The sequence below is a fragment of the Peromyscus maniculatus genome, chromosome 1 (genome assembly GCF_049852395.1).
Source record: "Peromyscus maniculatus bairdii isolate BWxNUB_F1_BW_parent chromosome 1, HU_Pman_BW_mat_3.1, whole genome shotgun sequence".
In the NCBI taxonomy this organism is placed as follows: Eukaryota; Metazoa; Chordata; class Mammalia; order Rodentia; family Cricetidae; genus Peromyscus; species Peromyscus maniculatus.
Genome location: NC_134852.1, coordinates 79,565,635 through 79,587,689, shown reverse-complemented (window position 1 = coordinate 79,587,689; position 22,055 = coordinate 79,565,635). Strand labels below are relative to the sequence as shown.

Sequence of the window (22,055 nt, the reverse complement as noted above, 5' to 3'; positions counted from 1 at the left end):
AAAGAGTCTCCATGCAGCTAGACCTTCTGTTGGCAAAGAAGGTTTGCACTCCACTCATGTGCCCTCTACATGCAAAAACACGTGCTCTGGGAAGTCCAGGCTCCTCACCGACATGATCAGCAACACCTCTGGCAACTGCCCAGGCCGGCCTGCAGACCCTATCTATGCCCAGGCCGGCCTGCAGACCCTATCTATGCCCGGGCTGGCCTGCAGACCCTGTGCCCGGGCCGGCCTGCAGACCCTATCTATGCCCGGGCCGGCCCTGCCCTAATTCTTTACTAAGATTGTCGTATTTCCTGCACAGGAGCCAGAGGGACCCAAAGGACATCAAATTACCCAGAGCCTGCTTCAAATCTGTCACAGAGACAATCTCAGCCTGCAACTGTCCTCATACCCATCCCCCACTTAGACCAAGGTCTCAGCTTCTCCTGAGAGCCTCAGGCTTCACCCCCCACCCATCTAAGAAGCTCCATCCCTAATTAACAGTGACAACCAACTTTCTCTGAGTTCCAGTTGCCAAGAGGCAGCTGAGTGTCCACAACCTTCTCTCGCTGTATCCTGCTTGCCCCCGATTTACAGGGAATGGAGCAAGGAGAAAGCAACAAAGCATGAGCCCAGGCCCATCTGATTGCAGGCTCTGTGTAAAGCATTCAGATCACGCTGTTTAAATCAAAGCTCTCCACCATTACAGTGGAGCCCCCAACGGGCTCCTGTAGCCCCTGACTCTCAGATTTCTTCCGCTCCATCCTCAAGGCTCACCGGATACAGCCAGCTCACCTCCGGAGCCCTGAAAACCAAGACCAAGGATTCCATGAGTCACTGAGGCCTGAGTTCAAATACCACCTCAGCCTAGGCTAGGAACTGACATGGCCTCACCACTGACCAGTCTGTCCTATAGCTGTAAACCCTTTCAACTTGTCCCTCAGTTTTGTCTTAGGGCAGCACTTCCTAACCCATAAACCTAAGGGGCCTGTGAAGCACAACCCGGCTCCCCTCCCACCCCCCCCACCCCGCCCCCGTCACAAAGACCCATGCCCATGCCTTTCCCACAGGAAGCACTTAGGAAATGTGGGTGGTTGAGCTTCCCATTTTAACAGCTGTTGCATGGATTTGTCTTATGGCTTCCCACGGGTATGCAAAGATCCAGTGAGCATGCCAATGGATTAAGGAAAGCTAGCAGGTGAGCTGCTTGGACCCTGGGTATCCATAACGTTACACATGTCCTGTGGGAGCCAGCTTCAGGATCGACCACTCTCAAAATACCTACCCCTACCTTAGGAACACCAGCGTGAGGGACACAAAGAGACCAGACTTGGATTTTTATTCTGTTTCTGGGCCTATGTTTTAGGAAAGGTGCTCATCAGATCTGGACCATTCATCCCCTTGTGAGGTATCGATTGCAGAACTGATAAAGACCATTATCAGTCGGCCCTGTGGAGAAGCTGAGCCTATGTTCATCAGGTTTGCTGATAACACCCGTCCAAGGCCAAAGCCAGGCACGTGCCAGGAGTTGCCTGATAGCCTTTCTGGTTGCATGTGGTCAGGACAAATGTCATAAATGTGTTATGACATGTTCACATCATAAAATCATTGACCTTGAAGATTAAGATCCCCTCAAAGAACTCATGGAACTAGCTGTCCCCGGGAGAGAATGTCATGCTTTGGCCTCTCCCAAAGGTCACAGGAGTAGATGTTGGGAAGAGGTCTTCTCAAGAACATAATGCTTTCTGGAATCAGCAAGACATGGCCCAGCCTGATTATCTTGAAAGTGGGGGGTCACTTTCTGCAGCTGGGAACATAAATTAAGCACTAGGGACATCAGCACTCACCAATAATTCGGTACCAACACTGGGTTTCATTTCTAAGACATGAGGCTGACTGTAGACCTCTACCCGTGAGCAAGAAGAGTCATCAAGGAGAACGCCTGGGACACCCTGCAACTAGGGTCCACGACATCCCATCCATCCTAAATACCCCACCCCCCAGGAAAACAGCACCATCCCAAAACTCCACAGCTTCTTGCCTATACAGAAAATGCTCACTCAAGCCTTATGGAAAATCAGGGGAACATGAAAATGAGGGTTGCCCAAGCAGGAAAAGGGATAGATATTCAAAACCAGGCAGAAAAGAGGACTTCCCTCCTCCTTCCCTGAAGGGAGCCTCAAAGCCCCCAACAGAGCCCCTTAGGTTCCCACTCCAGGCAGCCCTAGGAAGTAAACAAGTCTGGGGTAGATCAAGCTCTATTTTCGTGGTGGAAGACAGGCCCCCTCCCCTCCGGCTTCCAGATGTGAGCCCCTAACAGGCCTTAATGGCTTGAACCGAACAGGAAACATTTTTCCAAAGCCAAAAGAATGTAATCTCCACAGCGCAACACTAACTGCTTTTATTAAAAAGGCATACAGTTGAAATAACTCACTGCAGCCTGCAAAGACATGGAAATTCCTGGATAAATCCTGATTTTATGAACGCGCTGGAGTACATGCTGGCGGCCTCATCCTAAAAACAGAACTGATGGTGCCCCTGAATGTGTTCTTCTAGGGAAAATATGTAGAATGATGGAGAGCTCTAAAGCAAAGCTTGAGTTCCCAGGGTGTCTCAGACGCCTGTCATCCCCAGCCCGGCAGCCCAGGGAGTCAGTCACCAGTCAACCCAGAAAGGCCCAAGGTTCAGATAGGTCCCCAGAAATGCGGGGTCCTTTGAATGTAACCAGCAAAGGCAGCTAATGGAGACTTTGTTGGGCTCAAAGATCCACCCTTAATCGTGGACTCGGCACCATTTGCACGAGACTCTCTCCCCACATTCCCTTACCACAAAGATCAAGAAAAGCCTCGCCTTCTGGCAAAGCACCGTTTTTCTGAGATGGGACTATTATCCTGAGAAACATTAAGGGAATATTTAATATTTTACTAGTCCCAGTCTTACAAACTTGGCTTCATAAAAGCCACTACCTGGCAGGAACCACGGGGCATTATGTCATTGGAAAAGCTGGCTGTCGTCACTCGGTGTTTTTTTTTTTTTTTTTTTAGTAATGTGAGCTGTTGTTCTTCAATTACAGTCAGAACAATTCTTGCTCCAGATAATGTGGAAAAAATGCATGGACACAAAACTAAAGTAATATTCCACTCTGGTGTTCTATGAACTAGAGAGGATAATGCTGACTGAAAGTCTTTCTTGTATGTTGGTTTTCTGTGTTGTTGTTGTTTTTTTCCATGTAGGTGGAGTTTTTGTTGTTGTTTTTGTTTTTGTTTACAAGAGAATTTTGTTCTAAAATGAAACTATTCTAGACAGAATTCTTACTAGAAAAGAAATCTACTACCTAGGGAAAAGAGCAATTCTGGGCTCAGTAAAGACCAGTTTCTCATCAGACAAGGGAGGACGGCCGAAAACTCCAGAAGCACAGAGCAAGACAGCTTGCTGCGTTCTGCAAACACACCGAAGGAGAATCCCCCAAACACCTGTGTTGCTCAGATTTCAGACGCCACCTCATCGGGTCTCCAGCTTCTCTGAAGGCTCATGTGGTTCAACACAATTCAGTCCTCAGGGCTGGGGCTGTAAAATGGATGAGGTTTAAGAAAATGAAATCAGGCCGGGCGGTGGTGGCGCATGCCTTTAATCCCAGCGCTCTGGAGGCAGAGGCAGGCAGATCTCTGTGAGTTCGAGGCCAGCCTTGTCTACAAAGTTCCAGGACACCCAGGGCTATACAGTGAGTTCCTGACAGGCTCCAAAGCTACACAAAGAAACCCTGTCTCAGAGGGGGAAAAGAAGAAAATGAAATCACAAATGCAGGTTGAGAACCTCCAAAGTACTCATTAAAGGTCACCTTACTGGAGCTGGAAAGATGCCTGAGCCATTAAGAGCTCTGGCTGTTCTTCCAGAGGACCTGCATTTGATCCCCAGCACCTACCTGAAGGCTCACAACCATCTGGAACTCCAGTTCCAGGAGATCCAACACATTCTTCTGCCTTCCACAGAGGGCAGATGCGAACGTGGTGCATAGACATCCATGAGGGCAAAACACACTCATGCACTTCAAATAAAACTAAAATAAATTCTTAAAAGAGGGGAGGGTTATTTTTAACCTGAAGATACTTATATTTTATCTTTACCTTGTTACCTATTTGTTTGCTTGCTTGTTGGTGCTATAGAGATTGAACCCATGGTCTTGCATAAGGTAAACACACACACACACAGACACACACACACATACACACACACACACAGTTGCTAAACTATATCTACAGCTCAATATATTTAATTTTAAAAAATAAGGTAAAAAGACCAGGCACAGTATTAAACCCCTTTAATCCCAGCACTTGGGAGGCAAAGGCAGAAGGATCTCTATGAGTTTGAGGCCAGCCTGGTCTACATACCAAGTTCTAGGACAGCCAAGGATAATAATGCAAACTTGTCTCAAAAAAAAATTAATTAAAATTAAAAGAAGAGGCTGAGAATGTTCCTGAGTTGGAAGAGTGCTTGCAAAGCATGCACAAAGTCCTGGGTGCAGCTCCCAGCACTGTATAAAAATATGTGGAACTGCTCACATCTGTAACCTCAGCACTCGGGAGGCAGAGGCACAAGGATCAGAAATTCTGTAACATCTTCTACCACTTAAAAAAAAAAACAGCAGGGGGGTGGTGGCACACATCTTTAAATCCCAGCACTTGTGAGGCAGAGGCAGATGGATCTCTGTGAGTTCAAGGCCAGCCTGGTCTACATAGCAAATTCAAGGCAGCCAAGGCTACACAAAGAAACTCTGTCTCAAAAAACAAAAATGCAGAAAAACAAAGGAAAGAAAGCAAGCTGGCAAGATGGCTCAGTGTAAAAAAAAGCACTTGCCACGAAGCCTCACAACCTGAGTCGATCCCAGGACCCATATGGTGGGAGGGGAGCACCACCTCTTTCAAGCTGCCCTCTGATTTCCACCGGTGCCCTATGGTATACATATGCGTGCATGTGTACACACACACACACACACACACACACACACACACACACACACACACACACCGTTTTTTAAAAGAAGGAAAAGAGCTGGGCAGTGGTGGCACACGCCTTTAATCTCAGCACTTGGGAGGCAGAGGCAGGTGGATCTCTGAGTTCAAGGCCAGCCTGGTCTAAGAGTAGGTTCCAGGACAGCCAAAGCTACACAGAGAAACCCTGTCTCAAAAACCAAAAGAAGAGGAGGAGGAGATGGAAGGAGGAGGAGGAGGAGGAGGGAGAGGAAGAGGAGAAGAGGAAGAAGAGGAGGAGGAGGAGGAAAAAAACAAAAAGGAGGATGACTATCACTCACCAGGAACCATGTGAGGCAGTATCCTGTATTTCTTAGACATCTTCAGACGGAAAGTTCTGTGTGCACCTTCCCTTCTATTTCCTGGTATATGACTCCACTTTCCTTGACACATGTCACGAGATACAAGCTCTGCAGATATGCTTGGGATATGCTAGTGATAAACACAAGATGCCAGCAGGTTTAGAAGGGTGACTGGCTGAGACTCTAAGCTCATGACTGGGAGCATCAGCAACCAAGGCCTTCTCGAAATTTTGCAGCGAGAGGCTACTTCACTCAGATTAATTTCCCAGACTTAGTTAACAAGGGATCCTGACCCCAGAACCCTAATACCAGGTGACAAAGCATACCCTGGAGAACAGTGTTTGAATAATGTGAGAGCAGAGGGACCCATCCCAGTTAGAGAGACAGCCAACAGGCAGGGGTCTGGAGTTCCAGGTCAGACCACGAAGAAGCTGCCACCAGGAAAGGCTCCAGAACATGGTGCTGCAGAACATGTCTCTCCAATAAAGTAGAGAACAGAAGGTGAGGCCAATAAACACTTGGATATTTTTGTTGTTTATGAAAAGCATCTGATTGCCAAAATATTCTTAGCAAAGGAATTTTTTTTTTTAAGTTGGAAGACAGAATGTAGAATATGTTAGAATTTTTTTGAGCAGATGAGCAAAATTGTCAGGGAGTGAGGAGGCGCTGTTGAAGGTCTGCAGGTGGCCTGGTGGAGGTTTTCTTCCCCGGTAATTGACAGGCTGCCTGTTGCTCTGTTATCACATGTTTAATATTGGCCAACTTGCAACTTGTCAATGTCTCGCTTGAGAATAAATCACTTGTCCCGCATCTAAGATGGTAAAATATGCAGATGACTTTATGTGACACACACACAAAGGTTTACATAGTCCTGGTTTTGTTTTTAATGGAGTCACCAATATATAAACCATCTCGGTGATAGGAAATCACCACCTATAGTTAGCTATTAGTAATAGTTAATACAATATGGTATGGCGAAACATCAGTTTGGGCAACTTCATTCTGAATGTTGGGTATAGAAATACAGCATTTCTAATTCTCTTGTAAATAACTTGAGAAAGTTAGCCGACTTTCTTGCCAGGATCTGCTAATCTTGCAATGGTGGTTCTGATATAAGAACATTTCAGCTCCTAATTGCTTTGTGTGTGTGTGTGTGTGTGTGTGTGTGTGTGTGTGTGAGAGAGAGAGAGAGAGAGAGAGAGAGAGAGAGAGAGAGAGAGAGTCAGAGAGACAGAGACAGAGACAGAGACAGAGACAGAGAGGCCTCTGACCTCCATATTTGTGCCGTAGCATACATGCTGCCACAAACCCACAGGATGGTGTGGGGGTGTGATATAAGTACACGTTCGTGTGGGTGCGTGCTTAGATGCCAGAAGAGGTCATCAGGTGTCCTGTGCTATCATTCTTCGCCTTGTTCCATCCTCTCACTGAATCTGAAACTAGGCAGACGGGCAGGATGCTTCAGAACGATCCTCCCATGTCTGCGCCCTTCAGTGTTGAGATCACAGGCGAGTGCCGGCCACGTTCAGCTTTTCACACAGGAGCTGGGATATGATTTCAGGTCTTCATTACACTCGTGCAGCAAACACTCTTCCCTGCAGGCCATCGGCCCAGCTTCTGGCTGCTTTCAGTATAAAGGTCTCTGGTCTTAGTAATCTGAATATCAGTACCTTTTACTTTTGGGCAAATGAACAACAGAAAACTACTTTTTCCCCTGAGTCATTCAAAAGCGGCTGAGATGGGCCAGCAAAATGACTCAGCAGGTGAAAGTGCTTACTGAGAAACCCTGGTGACCTGAGTTCAAATCCTGATCTAACTCTCAAAAGTCATTCTCTGACCTTCACATATGTGCCATAGTATGTACACACTGGCACTCACAAACACACATGAGACACGCACAAACACACACACACACACACAAACTTTTTAAAAGATATGAGTTGAGACTATAGCATTCTGTTCCTTTAGGATTCAATGAAGTATCATATTCAGAGACATATATGAAGTCCCAGGGAAGGAGACAGAGAGCAGGAAACAACACCTCCAATATCTGTTTCCATACACATGGTGACCACAAAGGTCTTCACCTCAACACAGCTGCAACACGTTCAGGTTCCTCACCCTTGAGACCTGTAGCCAGTCCATCCCAGCTGGTCACCTGTGAGGTTACTATTTGTCTGAGCTTTGCTGGAAAGGAGGAGAGGTTTGTCACACACACACACACACACACACACACACACACACACACACACACACACGACAAGACAGAAAACCTGATCCTTAACATCCTGTATTTAATCGCCTGAGATCACATGAAAATACCCTAGTGTCAGTAAGACTTCGTGTGGTGGAGCTAAAGCTGGTGAGGGAGCCCTGTGGTAGGACAATTGCCCAGCATGGAACAAGAGCCACATACCACACAGGACCCAAAGGACAAAGACAAATAACCCCTCATCCCTGTGATGCATTTCACATGCCACTGGATGACAATTCACAGCCCCAACCAAACATCATAGCTGTTGACAAACGTCTACACAAAAATCACCGCCCTGTGTGTTCACCAGCTACATTTCAAACAATAAACCCTCCAAAGAGGAAAAGGAGAGGGGGTTCCTAGCCCACACGTGAGCTCTGTGAAGCAAGGAGTTGAGAGAACCCAGGGCCTCAGCAAGGCAGCTGGGCCGTGACTCAGCCGCTGCCCACTGCTTCAGTACCTAGGCTCACCCTTCAGCTGTGCGGCACCCAAGAATGCTCGGCGCCCCACTGGGCTCATGTGACCTATGCCAGGATTTGCTGAGAGAAACATAACTCCTTCTGAACAACTGGAAAAGCATTGTGATAATCGCCTTTTAAAGAACGCTAGACTTGTGTGTCTAAAATAAGACTGAGAAGTAAATGAAGACGCGCAATGCTGATACTTGCATTGAGCTTGGTACCGACTCCGTTTTAATGTGAAGAAACAGAAAAGAAACATGGTATTTTGTGTTTTGTGGATAAACAGTATTTCTAAAGTAGGAGAAGAATTAGGGGGAAAGCAGTGATGTGTTTTCGTGTGACATTGCACTTTGGAACCTCACACTTGCAGAGATGTCCAGTTTCCAAAGGGCTTTTACATGCACGCTTTGTGTGACATGGACAGGAACTCCACAGAGTCAATAAAGCACAGTGCACTGACCCCATGTCTCAGATGAGGGGGCAGAGATCCAAAGGTTAAACAGTAATGAGGTTAAAACTCAAACTCAGATCTAAAGATTTCTCGCACAGCCCTTGGGTGACTCACCTGCCCACGAATTTATTTTAAAGGTTTTGATTTTGTGTGTATAAGTATTTGCCTACGTGTATTCGTGTGCCCTGGGTGTGTGCCTGATGTCCACAGAGGCCAGAAGAGGGCATGTGAGCCCCTGGAATTGGAGTTACAGATAGTTATGAGCCACCACGCAAGGTGCTAGGAGTCAAACCCAGGTCCTCTGCACACACAGCAGCTTACCCTAACAGCTGAGGCAGCTTTCCAGCTCTACCTACTAATATCAAATCCAGCACTCACTTTAAATGTCAGCCAGTGATCATGGCAGCCCTAGTTCAGAGAACACGGAATTTGTAAACTGTTCGTAGCAGCATTACTCACAAAAGGCCCAAGCTGGAAGCAGCTCTGATGTCCGCTGGCAGAGGGAAACATGTACGATGTGGTATATGCCTAGCATGGGACAATTGTTCAGCTTTAAAAGGGGAGGGAATTGAATACAACAGATACAGGCAGAACATGAGGACACTTCACTAAAGGAAATAAAAGTCAAAAAAGAAAAGGGATTTTCTACTTCCACTTACGTGAACTACCCAAAATAGGCAAGTTCAACAGAAAAGTGAAACCATGTTTTCAGAGACTTGCAGACCACAGGTTTTCTGCTCAGAATAATTAAAAAAAAAAAAAAAAAAACCCTGGAAATGGTGGCAATAGTTCATATAGCACTGACCTATACACTTAAATATAGTTAAAGTGATAAATTTTATGTTGTGTGTATTTTATCACGTAAATGAACACTTAAAATACTAAATATCTAGCCTCTCTCTCAAGAGTTTTGTTTATATAGAAATCACAATACATAGCCAGAATTATTTCAGATAGTTTGATTGTGGTGGGATGCATACAAGATTTACCATTTAACCATTTCTAAATGACAGTTGTGTGACATCAAGCATGTTCATATCAGTGTGCGGTCCTCACTACCATCCACCCCTAGCACTTCTTCATCCCCTCAGACTGGAAGAGCACACTCCACGTTCTGGACCCCAACACTTCTCCAGTGCCCTGTGGCCATCACCCCCTCCGGCTCCCTGAGTCTGACCGCGCTAGGTACGTCTTCTGAGCAGAATCACACAGTCTTTTCCTCTTGCAACTGACTCATTTCATGGAGCAGAATGTCTTCCAAGTTCATCCTTGCTGTATGTATGTCTTCTTTCAAGGCTGAATAACAGCCCATTGTTGATAACATTTTTTTCCTATCTGTTCAACTGTCAGTGGGAACTCCAGTCATTTCCACCTCTTAGATACTGTGGAAGATGCTGCTTGGATATACAAATACTGTTTGCCAGGTGTGGTGGGACATGCCTTTAATCCCAGCCCTTGGGAGGCAGAGGCAGGTGAATCTCTGTGAGTTCGAGGTCAGCTTTGTCTACAGAGTGAGTTCCAGAACAGCTAGGGCTACATAGAGAAACCCTGTCTCAAAAAATACAAAACAAACAAAAAACAAATACTGTTTAAGTTCCGGCTTGCAGTTCTTCAGACCGTACATCCAGAAGAGGAATTACTGGACCATATGGTGATTTTAATTATTTTCAGAACTTCCATACCATTTTTTCCATCCTTTCTCTCTTCCTTTCTGGTAGCAGTAGTGAAGACTGAACCAAGGGCCTCAAGCATGCTAGGCAAGTGCTGTACCACAGAACTACAGCCCCAGTCTTTCCACACTAGGCTATAATAGTTTACATTCCTATCAACAAGACACAAGGATTCCAGTTTCTCCACATCTTCAGCATTTAGTATTGTTCTGTTTTGTTGATGCTTTTGTAGCTGCCCAGTGGGGCTGAGGTGGTAGCTTGCTGTGGTTCCCATTGGTGCTTTCCTGATGATTGGTGATGCCGAGCATCTGGTCACGTGCTCACAAGTACATCTTCTTTGGGAAGTGTCATCTCGAGTCCTTTGCCAATATATTCTTAGTATTTGACATCAGCCTTGAAAACTTTGCAAGAATTGGAAAGAGAGAAATTGGTACATGAGACGTCTAATGCTTTACCCAGCACACACTGTGGTAAGGGACTGAGTCTGAGGCATTTTGAAGAGTTGAGGCAAGCGACAAAGACCGCTCGGACTAGAAATGGCAGAGAAGGTGGCAAGGCAGAGGATGCATGGGAGCCAGGTTTTGCCGAGCTGGCTTCTTTTAATCTCTCCTTCCGAACAGGCCAGTGAAATCCACCGGGCAGCTTTCGGCTGTGACAGTTTCATGAAATAACCCTGGAAGCAGCCTAAGTCTATTATGATTCTAACATTACCAGAAAGGAACATGCCAACAGAAGAAGAAGGTGTACATTCCTCTGAAACACTAAATCTTTCACTAAGGTATTATATAGTCAAAAAAGTGTGAAAAGCCTTTCAAAAGGATAGCTTTCACACAGTGCATTGAAAAACTGGTGAAATCCAAGTGTGACCTTCTCCAATATTCAGCCACATGTGTGTCTGAGCTCAGGATACAGGTATCAGTCATGAGGTCATTCAGACCTAATAAGTCAAATCTCAAGCAGCTGGGCATGGTGGTGCACATCTTTAATCCCAGCATTCAGGAGGCAAATGCAGACTGATCTAAATGCAGACTGATCTCTATGGATTGTGATCTACATAATAAGTTCCAGGCTAGTCAGGGCTACATAGTGACACACTGCTTCAAAAAAATAAATAAAATAAAATAAATTTAGGAAGTGAGCCAAAAAAAGTCTCTGGGCATATAGTAAAATAAACCATTGTAGAGGTAGCATGGACTATGACCCAAAAAGATTGTAAGCCTGAAACCATGCAACACAGAAGATGCTGGTATTAAGCATGCTTTGCAGCCAGGAATGGTGTCGAACACCTTTAATCCCAGCACTCGGGAGGCAGAGGCAGGAGGATTTCTGTGAGTTGAAAACCAGCCTGATCTACAAAGTGAGTTCCAGGACAGGCTGTTACCTAGAGAAACTCTGTCTCAAAAAAACAAAAATATAAAAACAAAAACATGCTTTGTAATAAACATTTAAATTAAGGATAAAAGGGGCCAAGACTTTTCACATTGCCGGATAAGATTTGAGGAGAAAAGGGAAGTAGAATTTCTGAAAAGGAATGTCCTAGCTGAGGCATGGACCCCAGATGCAGCCGGTAAACTTGGAAAGCAGCTAAGGAGAAATCAAGATCAGAAGAACAAGATACAAGGTGCAGCAACAGTCTAGTTAAATTTCCAGAAGGCGAAAAATTAGGAAGAACCAAAATGTGAAGAAACGAGTTCATGAGAGACACCTACTCTTAGATTCTGAAATCTTAACCAATCCCCCAAAGAAATTCCTACCTAAACACACTAGTCAAACTGCAAAACAGCGCACACACACAACACACACACACACACACACACACACACACACACACACACACACACACACACACACACACACACCCTGAAAGCATCCAGGAAGAAAGTACAGATCTTTCTACTTGGCTGCTAATAAGTGGACAGCTGCCTTCTCCATGTAACTATGGAAGGCGGGAGACAATGGAATGCCGTTTTTAATGAGCTGAAGGAAAATAACATTCATCCTCCATCTAGCAAAAACAACTTCCAAGATGTTGGATGAAATAAAGAAATATTTAGAAACATATCATTAGGGAGTTTGCTATGAGCACACCTCCCACATAATTATTTCTTTTGCACATTAGCATATAGGAAATTGACCTCTGGAAGGAAGAAAAGGCTGGTCAAGAAGAGACAGGCACAAGAAAACAATAATAAACCTGAAGAGAGTCTAAGCCAATGTTGACCACGCATCATAAAACACTTAATTTAAGGAGCAAGAAAACGTTTACTAGAGCTTAAAGTGCAGTGTGGAAATGGTATGTGCATTTGGCATTTTCTCCGGGGCTGTGATAGAAGAAACTTAAGGATTTGTTTTGGCTGGAAGTCTGAGGACAAGGTCCATCATAGAGAGGAAGGCATGGCTGAGAGAATAGCTCTGTGGTGGCAGAGTAAGAGACTGGTCACACTGCACCCGGACTCGGGAAAGAGAAGCAGATGGGGGGTGGTGAGCAGCTGACTTTCTCTTTCTTATTCCCCCACGCCCCTATCTCCGGTATGTGTGAAGGTGCCACCCACATTCAGTGCATGTCTTCTCTCTTTAATTAAGCCTCTCAGGAAACGCCCTTGCAGACCTGTGATGTGTCTCCTAGGTGATTCTAAGTCTTGTCAAGCTGACAATGATGATGAACCATCACAGTCTGTGAGCCGGGGAGGAGACAATGGAAGAGAGAGCATGTGAAGGCCTTTCACTTACTTATTCCAGAGGAAGTTAAAATTTGACTAATCACAGAATAAATTAATTAAATATGAATATTAAAATTTCTAGATTAGCACTTAAAAGGAGAAACATGGTTGTTAAATTTCAAAATAGGGGAAAAAAATAAAATTGGGGCAAGGATGTAGGCGATGCCATTTAATACAAAAGGGGTAAGGTGAAGAAATGATCTGCCTATTACCATGATTAATTGTGATTAAAAGCAGATTAATTATTAACAAATAACTGAATTTTTTGTTTGTTTGTTTTCTTTTTTCTTTCATTTTTTTTTTCCAAGATGGGGTTTCTCTGTGTAGCCCTGGCTGTTCTGGAACTCACTCTGTAAACCAGACTGGCCTAGAACTCAGAGATCCACCTGTCTCTACCCCCTAAGTACTGGGATTAAAGGTGTGCACCACCACCACCTGGCTCAAATAACTAGATTTTTACTGGGTATATTTTAAGTTGTGTTTTTTTACCGAACATTTTTTTAATATTTTGTCTAATATTCATATATTATGAAAAAAACACATAGAAAGCTATGGCTTCCCTTCCATAGAGCTGCTTTCTTTTTTAGATGGAGTCTCATGTATCCCAGCCTGGCCCTAAGCTTGCTATGGGGGTGACCCCCCCACACACACACCTTCTACCCCTGGATCCTGGGGACTGAACCCAGGGCTTTGTGTATGTTGGACAAGTACTCTACCAACTGAGCTATACCCCTACCCATGTGCCACCTATCTCTTTTTTTTGTTTTGTTTTGTTTTTTTTTTTTGTTTTTTTTTGTTGTTGTTGTTGGTTGGTTGGTTGGTTGGTTGGTTGGTTGGGTTTTTGGTTGGTTTGGTCCAAGATGCTTTGTCCAAATGTGGTTAGCACATACCTATTACTTAAATCACTTGTAGGGAAACATAAAAGTCAAGTGAACCACAAACCATTGTAACATACGCTCCGAAACTAACACAGCTGTACCGCCCACAGACCCCAAAAAGAGTCCACCGTGGATCAGAACAACAGAGAGTGTACACCTGGGTCACAACGCTGTACCGTGTGAGCCGCACATGCAATGGGGAAGGATGCTACCGTGCTGACTTCTCCGGCACTTACCAGAGAATGACTGGAGCTTGTTTCAGCAACGGCAATGAAGAAAGGAATACCACCTTCTCTCTCTGTTAGGAGAATTTTCAAGTTGTGGTGACAGACTTGGTTTCCAAGATCAACACATTTATCTTAATTTCAGCAAGTCGAGCTGTCTAAGTCGAGACATGGCATCCCTCCCTGGCAACATGCACATGGCTGAAAGGTCTCAGCCCCACATTACTCATTCAGGGCACCCAAGGCCTGGTGGCTCTCCTGTCCTTTTTTTTTTTTTTTTCCTTTGCGCCTTTCCTGGAACTCACTCTGTAGCCCAGGCTGGCCTTAAACTCACAGAGATCTGCCTGTCCCTGCCTCCCAAGTGCTGGGATTAAAGGCATGCGCCACCACAACCCAGCTCAGCTGTCCTGTCTTGAAGGCATAAACACCTATGTCCCAAGAACCAATGGCCACTGGTTAAATCTGTTTTCTCTTGGAAAAACATGAAGCCACAGCTTAGGGATACTGAATGACTGGATGCAACGGTTTTAAAGTGAGAGGGTTCAGGAGACTAGAGAGGGACAGGAAGAACAGCAGAGGTGGGGAGAGAATAAACAGACCTTAAATGGCCTTAAATTCACAAGGCTTGGGACCCCTCATCCAAGCTAGCTAATCACTAACACTGGACAGGAATGAGCCATGAAGGCAGCCTAGGGTTTGTTTTGTTTTGTTTTGTTTTTCAAGACAGGGTTCTCTGTGTAGCCTTGGCTGTCCTGGAACTCACTCTGTAGACCTGGCTGGCCTCGAACTCACAGAGATCCGCCTGCCTCTGCCTCCCGAGTGCTGGGATTAAAGGTGTGTACCACCACTGCCTAGCCAGTATAGATAGATTTCTTTTTTTTTTTTTTTTTCCTGAGACAGAGTCATACTATGCAGCTCAGGCTACCTTGACCTTCTAATTCTCCTGCTCCAACCTACAGAGTGCTGAGATTACAGGTATGCATCGCATTTCAAAATCACAATCGTCCCATCCTGGTTAACTGTACTCCGCGGCCCAGACCTTCAACTGCTACCAGCAGTCACTGAAAGACGGCACTAACCTTACAGGGCAGGATGCCCTGTGACCGAGGGCTTCAATTTTCCCCACTCACCCCTTTCCCTCTACCACAAGGCACATGCATTTTCTACAGTCCTTCAGGTAGAACTTCCAAGGGCTGGGCAACAACTAACCTCAGAGGAGCCAGGGGCCTGTGAAGGCCAGCTGGCCTTCTGTCCCACTGCTCAGTGAGTCCTGGCCACCCCATCTGACAAGTCCACAGCAAGACACTTAGACGAGGATTGGGAGCAGAGCCCTCTACTGCCCAGGCCTCATGACATGTCAGTCCGTTTACTGCAGTCTAGTGGCGAGTGAGCAAGAACTGGATATAGTATAGATACCAGGAATCACAGGAAGAAGAAGTCCACAGATATTCAGCCACTGGGAGAACCTGGCTCTTCTATGGGGTCAGGCTGCCCAGAGCCCTGGCCAGGACACTCTGCACAAAACACAGCAAGCCTGATACACCTACCTGATTGAGAGATTCCCTCCCAGCTATCCTTCCTAGATGCAGAGCCAGCGAGGGCCTCTGCAGGCACCTAAGAGGAACTGGGTCCTCCATTCCCCTTCAGGGAGCGCAGGGCACTAAGCCCAACGATCCACAGGGTCCTGCTTTCCCAGAGGCAAAAGCAAAGGACAACGCCCACAGCCAAGTAGACTTTTAGACACTCCCTCCACTTTCACCCTCTCTCTGTCCTTTCTCACTGGAAACCCCAGTGAGGCGCTCCAGGACAGCTGAGAGCAAAGCCCCTCTCCAGCCTGGCCTCGGTGAGGTCCCCTTTCCCAGAAACTAAGATTCCCAAACCTGCCAAATCCACATCCTCCTCCAAGGACATAGTCACCATGGACCACAAAAGATCCAAGTTAGTGACCGGCGTGATTTCCGTTTGTGTTGACATGAGGTCATCTCTCAAACACCTTTAATGAACTGACTCTCCCAGCAACTTGGACCTCCTCTCTTTCTCAGCTGGAGGGGAAATTTTCCACTCTCTGAGGAAACCCAATGTCCACTGACTTACTTTGTCCTGGCTGGCTGCTTGCAGTCCTAGGAGTAGAATGCCGGGCCCCAGCCATGGTAGGTAAGAGCTCTGATCTCAGCCATATCCCCAGTCCTGCCAGAAACCTCCATGTCAATGCCCGATGTTTCCACTGAGTGGCCAGGTAACCCTAGTCCATCTCCGGGCCTCAGTCTCCTCACCTATATGTAATCTTACGTCTATCTGATGTGAAGGTAATGCCTGGGAAGGGCTCAGGACAAAACCTGACGAAAGTGATCTTAAAAGTGAATACACCAATAAATAAATAAATAAATAAATAAATAAATAAATAAATAAATAAATAAATAAATAACGGGGGCGCAGGGGCACACAGGCCAGTGAGATGGCTCAGCAGGTAAGAGCAGTTTCCTTAAAAACTGGTAACCTGAGTTCAATCCCTGAGTGTGGCATGTTGAAAGAGAGACCTTCACCTAAGGTAGCACCTGCTACCTCGGGTCCCTCAGCATTAGACGCTGTCCCCTGCTTCTTCACTTCCTGGTACGGCTCCTTAGGGTCTATGGAGGGCTCAAAAATGATAACCCAACATATGGCCTGTGGCAGTTTGAATGTATTTGGCCCCCATAAGCTCATAGGGAGTAGCACTATTGGGAAGTGTGGCCTTGTTGAAGTAGGTGTGGCCTTGTCGGAGAAAGCTTGTCACTGTGGGGGCGGGCTTTGAGGTCGCTTAAGTTTCGTGTCACAACCACTTCCTGTGGCCTTCTGATCAAGATGTAGCCAGCACCATGCCTGCCTGCACATGGCCATGCTGCCTGCCATGGTGATAATGGACTGAACCTCTGAAACTGTAAGCCAGCCCCAATTAAATATTTTCCTTATAAAAGCTGCCATGGGCATGAAGTCTGTTCACAGCAATAGAAACCCTAAGACATAGCCTTTGGCATACTCGGTACTTTAAAAAGAACACTGGAAGGCCTCCACACCAAGGTCCCACTCACTTTTTCTCTCCTGTCTCCTGACACTCTTGTCCCTTCTGCAGCGGGCCGTACACACAACACGAGCTCCTGAATCATTCCAGCTTGCTTCCCAGCTCCGTTATCTGTCAACCCTCTCTGCTTTATCATTTTAACATGCTCAGATGTTATTATTATTATTATTATTATTTATGCTTCATTATCCTCTCTGCTTTATTAGCAGCACACAAATTATCAGAAAATCCAACTTTTCAAAAGCCTAAATAAATGGCTTTCTCTGTGCTCACTATTAATATGACACCAGGCCCAACAGTGAATTCCCATGTACACAGGGTCTCAGCTAATCCTTCTAAGGCAGCTGAGTCCTTAGTTCACAGACAGGGAAGAAGTTCACGGTAAAAGATGAGGGTGGTAGCAGGACCAGGCTGTGTCTGGCTTCCTCTTTTCTTTCTGCTCTATTCTGAGCTAAAATGACAGCAACAGATGGCCCAGTGAGACCTAAGAAGGTTTTGGCATCAGGGAAATTAAAAACATGCAGAGGGAGGGAAGGAGGGAATGGATATGGGGGGCGGGGGGGGGGGGGGCTAGGGCATGTCAGGATGTAAATTATTGTGGGGTACCCCCAAATCCCCTATGGACGGTACTGCCCCCAAACCAAACCCTCACGCAAACACAGCACAGCTGCCGCAGGAATGTCACTTGTCCCGCCTCATTTTTCAGCGGCGAAGCTAAGTGGAGGCTGGCATGTGGCCTTACCTGAAAGCATAATTTCTCCTTTCATGCTTCTCTCCTAAAAGAAAGGGATTCCCCAGTCGACGAGATGTGCTCAAGCTGTTTCTGGAAACAGCTCTCAAAGCTCAGGCAGCAGTTCAACTATGCAAGCCTCCAACCCATGAGGACCTAACACATGTGGAAAGGATAAATGTGAGACTGCTGTGTGTCATCTGAGCCGTCGGTGACCATCAGAACCACAGCAAAGTTCGAAGTGAGTACAGGAAAATCCAGAATCTGGTTTAGGCCAACTATACTTTTCCAGAAGATGCAATTATTATTCTTTTTCCTATTAAAATGCAGGAGGGCTGGGAAGGCAGATCTCTGAAGCAGGAGCAGGGAGGCCCTCAGAGTGTAGATCACTTCTCTTCCCCGAGGGGAGGGAGGCTGACTAGTAGAGCTGGGCGGGGGTAATGAGACACTGCTGAGCTTAGTAAGCCCTAGGGGGCTTCTGCTGTTTTGTAGATGAGGAAGATAAGATCAAAAAGCAAGACTTCCCCCCCTTTAGTTTTCCAACATGTAAACTGAAAACAGCACTCACTATCCAAGCCTTTAATACTAACTTTCTAGAAAAACGCACCAAGCTAAAACAAAAGAGAAATATCTCCCTTTCCAAAATCAAAGGCAAACCTTTTCTAAATATCTAGATCAACTAAAACTTTACCAACCCATATAATTGCCTAGCGGCTACATTCTCTCCTTACCCAGCTCTCCCGAAAACAGGAGAAAAACAACTCAAACGTAGCAGCGTTTAGTGCAGGTCGTAAAAGCCAGTGGCTTCCGGCGCTGCCACCGGCTTCCGATAAAATGCCGAGGTGCCCCTACATGATATTACTTTACTGAGCTGTAGAGAAGGTGGCCTGTGTGCGATGTGACTGCCTGTGGGACAGGGACAGCCACCTGTGCCTAGCAAGAAGGCCTGGAATGGCATCACCTGAGACCTCCGAGGGGTGGCCGTCGCGAGGATGCGTCCTCAAATCCAGGCTCCCTGAAAGTTCGCGGGGCCGGAAGAGGCATGCGGGCCGTGTGCCTGGAACCTAGAAAAAGGCTGGCACCGAGCGTGGGCTCCAGCGACACTTCTCTCAGACCGGACTCCAACCTGAGAAATGGCGAGCCGCTGTGCGGAATTCTCCCCACTGTGGAGGTTCCCATTTCCCAGACGGCCAGCGGCAATCTAGCCCCTCGGAGCTCTCTCCCCAGCCAAGCCAGCAAGCCCAGATCCAAAGTCCCAAGGCCGGTGTTGGGGGTGGGGAGCAGCAGCCCAGGGGGTACCCAGCCCACTGGCACCCTTCAACTCTGGAGGTTCCTCCTCCAGCTCCCGCTGGCCCGGGATTTAAATGATCCGGAGGAAGCGGGGAGACCTTCAGCCCCGCTCCTCACCGCAAGCTGCAGTGGCGACAGGTGTGCCGCACTCCCTGCGGGCTAGTGTCCCTGGCTGCTGCGCGTTCTTCGCTTTCGCTTGGCTACCGGGGGCCCGGGGTACCCCTTACCTGTGGCTCTGGGGGCGGCCTCAGCCTCCATGCTCCCGCTCAGCTGGTACAGCGCCTGCCACCCTGTCGCCCTCTACCCCCTCACCCCCACGGCCACCACCTCACCACCTCGAGCTCCCTAGGGACAGCCCCGCCCCTGCCACCTCCCTGGGGGCTTTCTCCGGTTCATTCTTGGCCTCCTGCTGCAGGCCCTCTTTATCTCCTCCCTGAGGACCACCGCCCAGTAGTCTCCTTACCAAAGCTTGACTCCACAAAGTTTACAAAGAACTGTGCCTTTGCTCCAAAACAGTTTAGTGTCCTTGAACTACCATGCACACAGGCACACACCCTCCTCCCCAGTGTCCCTATGACCCGCTGGCTAGAGTCCCTTCACCTAGGCCTGTACTGGACAGATTTTCCACTACGGCCTCTTCTATTTATGTGGAAAAATCGTTTGCATGAACCCTTTTCAAAAACTTTGCATGACTGAAAAATAGCTAAAATGTAATAAACGCGCACCTAACGGCAGGGCACCCACGCACCTTTTCTGCCCACTCCAGAGTCTCTCCAACAGTCTGGAAACTGTAATGTGCTCACGATTTATCAAATGCTCCAACTGGCGCTCACAAGTCAAAGCAAAATTCAATGTCAACAATTTTTCTCCAGTATACTCAGCCTGTTTCAAAATACTGCTTTGGCAGATGCAGGGGTGAATGATTTCAAATTTCACCTTCCAACCGATTGTGGTGGAGACATGCCTACAGTCCCATCTACCAGGGAAGCTGAAGGGGGAAGGATTGAGCCCATTAGCTGGAGAACAACCTGGGTAATTCAAAGAGATCCTGTCAGTGGTATTGGGGTAATAGTAACTAGACACACAACACAATTCCATGTTGGGTGTGTCGCAGGCGAAGAAATTCTTTTCAGAAATCCACTCTGATGAAGCTGAAACCAGGATTCCTTTTGTTTATTTGGTTGGTTTTTTGAGACAGGGTTTCTCTGTGTAGCAGCCTAGACTGTCCCAGAACTTGTTTTGTAGACCAGGCTGGCTTCTAACTCATAGACATCCACCTGCCTCTGCCTCCCAAGTGAAACAACAGGACATCCCAATAGGAGGTAGACTGCTGGGAGCCATTCTCTGAGGGGTCCCAGCAGAGGATGTAAGGAGTTGGTGGGAGACCAAGTGAGCCAGGACATGGTGGTGGTGAGAATCTTGCAGCCTGACTACCTAGCAGCCAGGGTGTTTCTGTATTTATACGCATAAGCAGAGATACATTCATGTTGTTCCAAAACATAGATCATATCATTTTTGTTTTGGACATGTGTTTCACTTCCTCTTGCTCATCTTTTAGTCATCATTAATAAATTATGACAGAACAGAGTTATCATTCCAATAATTTTCCCTAAAGTTTTGACATCATTAATAAACAGAGTTATCATTTTTACTCATTAACCCTATAACCCAATTTTTAAGAATCTAGAGGCATATGACAGCCTGTTCTCAGGCTGGTAGCTTTTGTGGGTACAAGGACATTAGACCAAAATCTTCAAACCAGCCCAGGCATATTGCCATGTCCCAAGCAGTGTATTATTAATTCCATGGTCAGAGTGTCCAGGAAAAATCCTCAGGCCAAAGCTGCTGCAGTTATTATTCAAATTCTGGCATAATGCAATGTTTATATTTTATATCTTCATAGAATTTGTCTCTATGTCTAATCCTGGCATTCTGTTGTTCCTTGGTCATATGACACCACAGTGACTCTGTATTTGCTAACTTTTCTAAGAAAGGGAGGTCCTGACATCTCATTCTCTTATCATCTTCCCACTCCATACTTTGTTCACCCATATAAGTCTCTGTGTAGGGCTGAGTAACTTCAGCTAATCTAACTCTGTTGCTGTGTATGCCACATAATTGCCTGAGTGTACAGTGGGAAGGGGCTTATAATCTGATCTGTGGCCAACTCCTCTAGCCCACCAAATCTTGTTGACCTTTTTAAGTTTACTTAGTTTTGAATATCTTGTTCCTGAGTATGTACAGGGACAGAAGTTTCAATAATATCTCATAGCCTGGCTTCTTTATGTGTGTCACAACCTCCAAGGCATAAGGAAAACCTTCAAGTAGATAAGGATATTTCCCTAAAAGTGGGAGGGGCAGTATTGTTCAGGACTTTCCTGGGGAAGCTTAGAAGCAGTACTCCTGGGAGAAGGCATAAATGATTCATACGAAATTTTCCATCAATCCAATATCCCCAAATTGTGCAAATATTAAAAGTGTCCCAAGTATGCAACAGGTGGAGATGAAAACCAAAGGTGGCATGGTGGCCATCCTGTGACTCAGCTCTGCTGGATCTTTGTCAAGCAGCTGTGCTGGCTTTATGACTTCTGCCATTCCATTCAGACACATCAGTGCCAGTGAAATACTTCAGGGAAGCTCTTTGAGACACACTCAAAATAGCTTCAGGAAGTCCCTGAAACTGACCAGATTCACTAGGCCCGTTCTTCCCAAGAGTATATTTTCACTGCCTGGGGCCAGCCCCCAAGGAGCACAGGGCTCAAAGGGAATCCACCGAATTGAGCACTTACTAAGACTTTTCTTTCTGAGGGGGTTAAGGGAAAAAGGTACTCACATACTCTCTTGATGGTTTCCTTCAGACCTTTTCTTTGTTCTTCTTTTGCATTCTCTATTCTTTATTTTCCTGGTGATTTCCTTCTCTCATTCTTGATGTTTTCCTTCTAACCCAATTTTAACTCTATCTTTATTCCTTTTCTTACAGTTTATATACCTCAGCAAAGTCTTTCAGG

At 46.3% G+C, this 22,055-nt stretch overlaps 1 protein-coding gene across 12 annotated transcripts in view; it reads right to left on the bottom strand.

Annotated features, from left to right (window-relative positions):
- The window catches only part of LOC102919504 (protein FAM169B), a 79,142-nt gene extending 59,217 nt beyond the window's left edge, over nucleotides 1-19,925 (bottom strand). For 2 of the 12 annotated variants that reach the window (XM_042277869.2, XM_016002894.3), the window contains exon 1: nucleotides 3,317-3,448. In XM_042277869.2, the coding sequence (XP_042133803.2) occupies nucleotides 3,317-3,362 (46 nt within the window). In that variant the 5' untranslated portion in view covers nucleotides 3,363-3,448. The other 10 variants (XM_042277893.2, XM_076544889.1, XM_042277882.2 and 7 more) reach the window with 10 other exon arrangements.
- Between the last annotated feature and the right edge of the window lie 2,130 nt (nucleotides 19,926-22,055).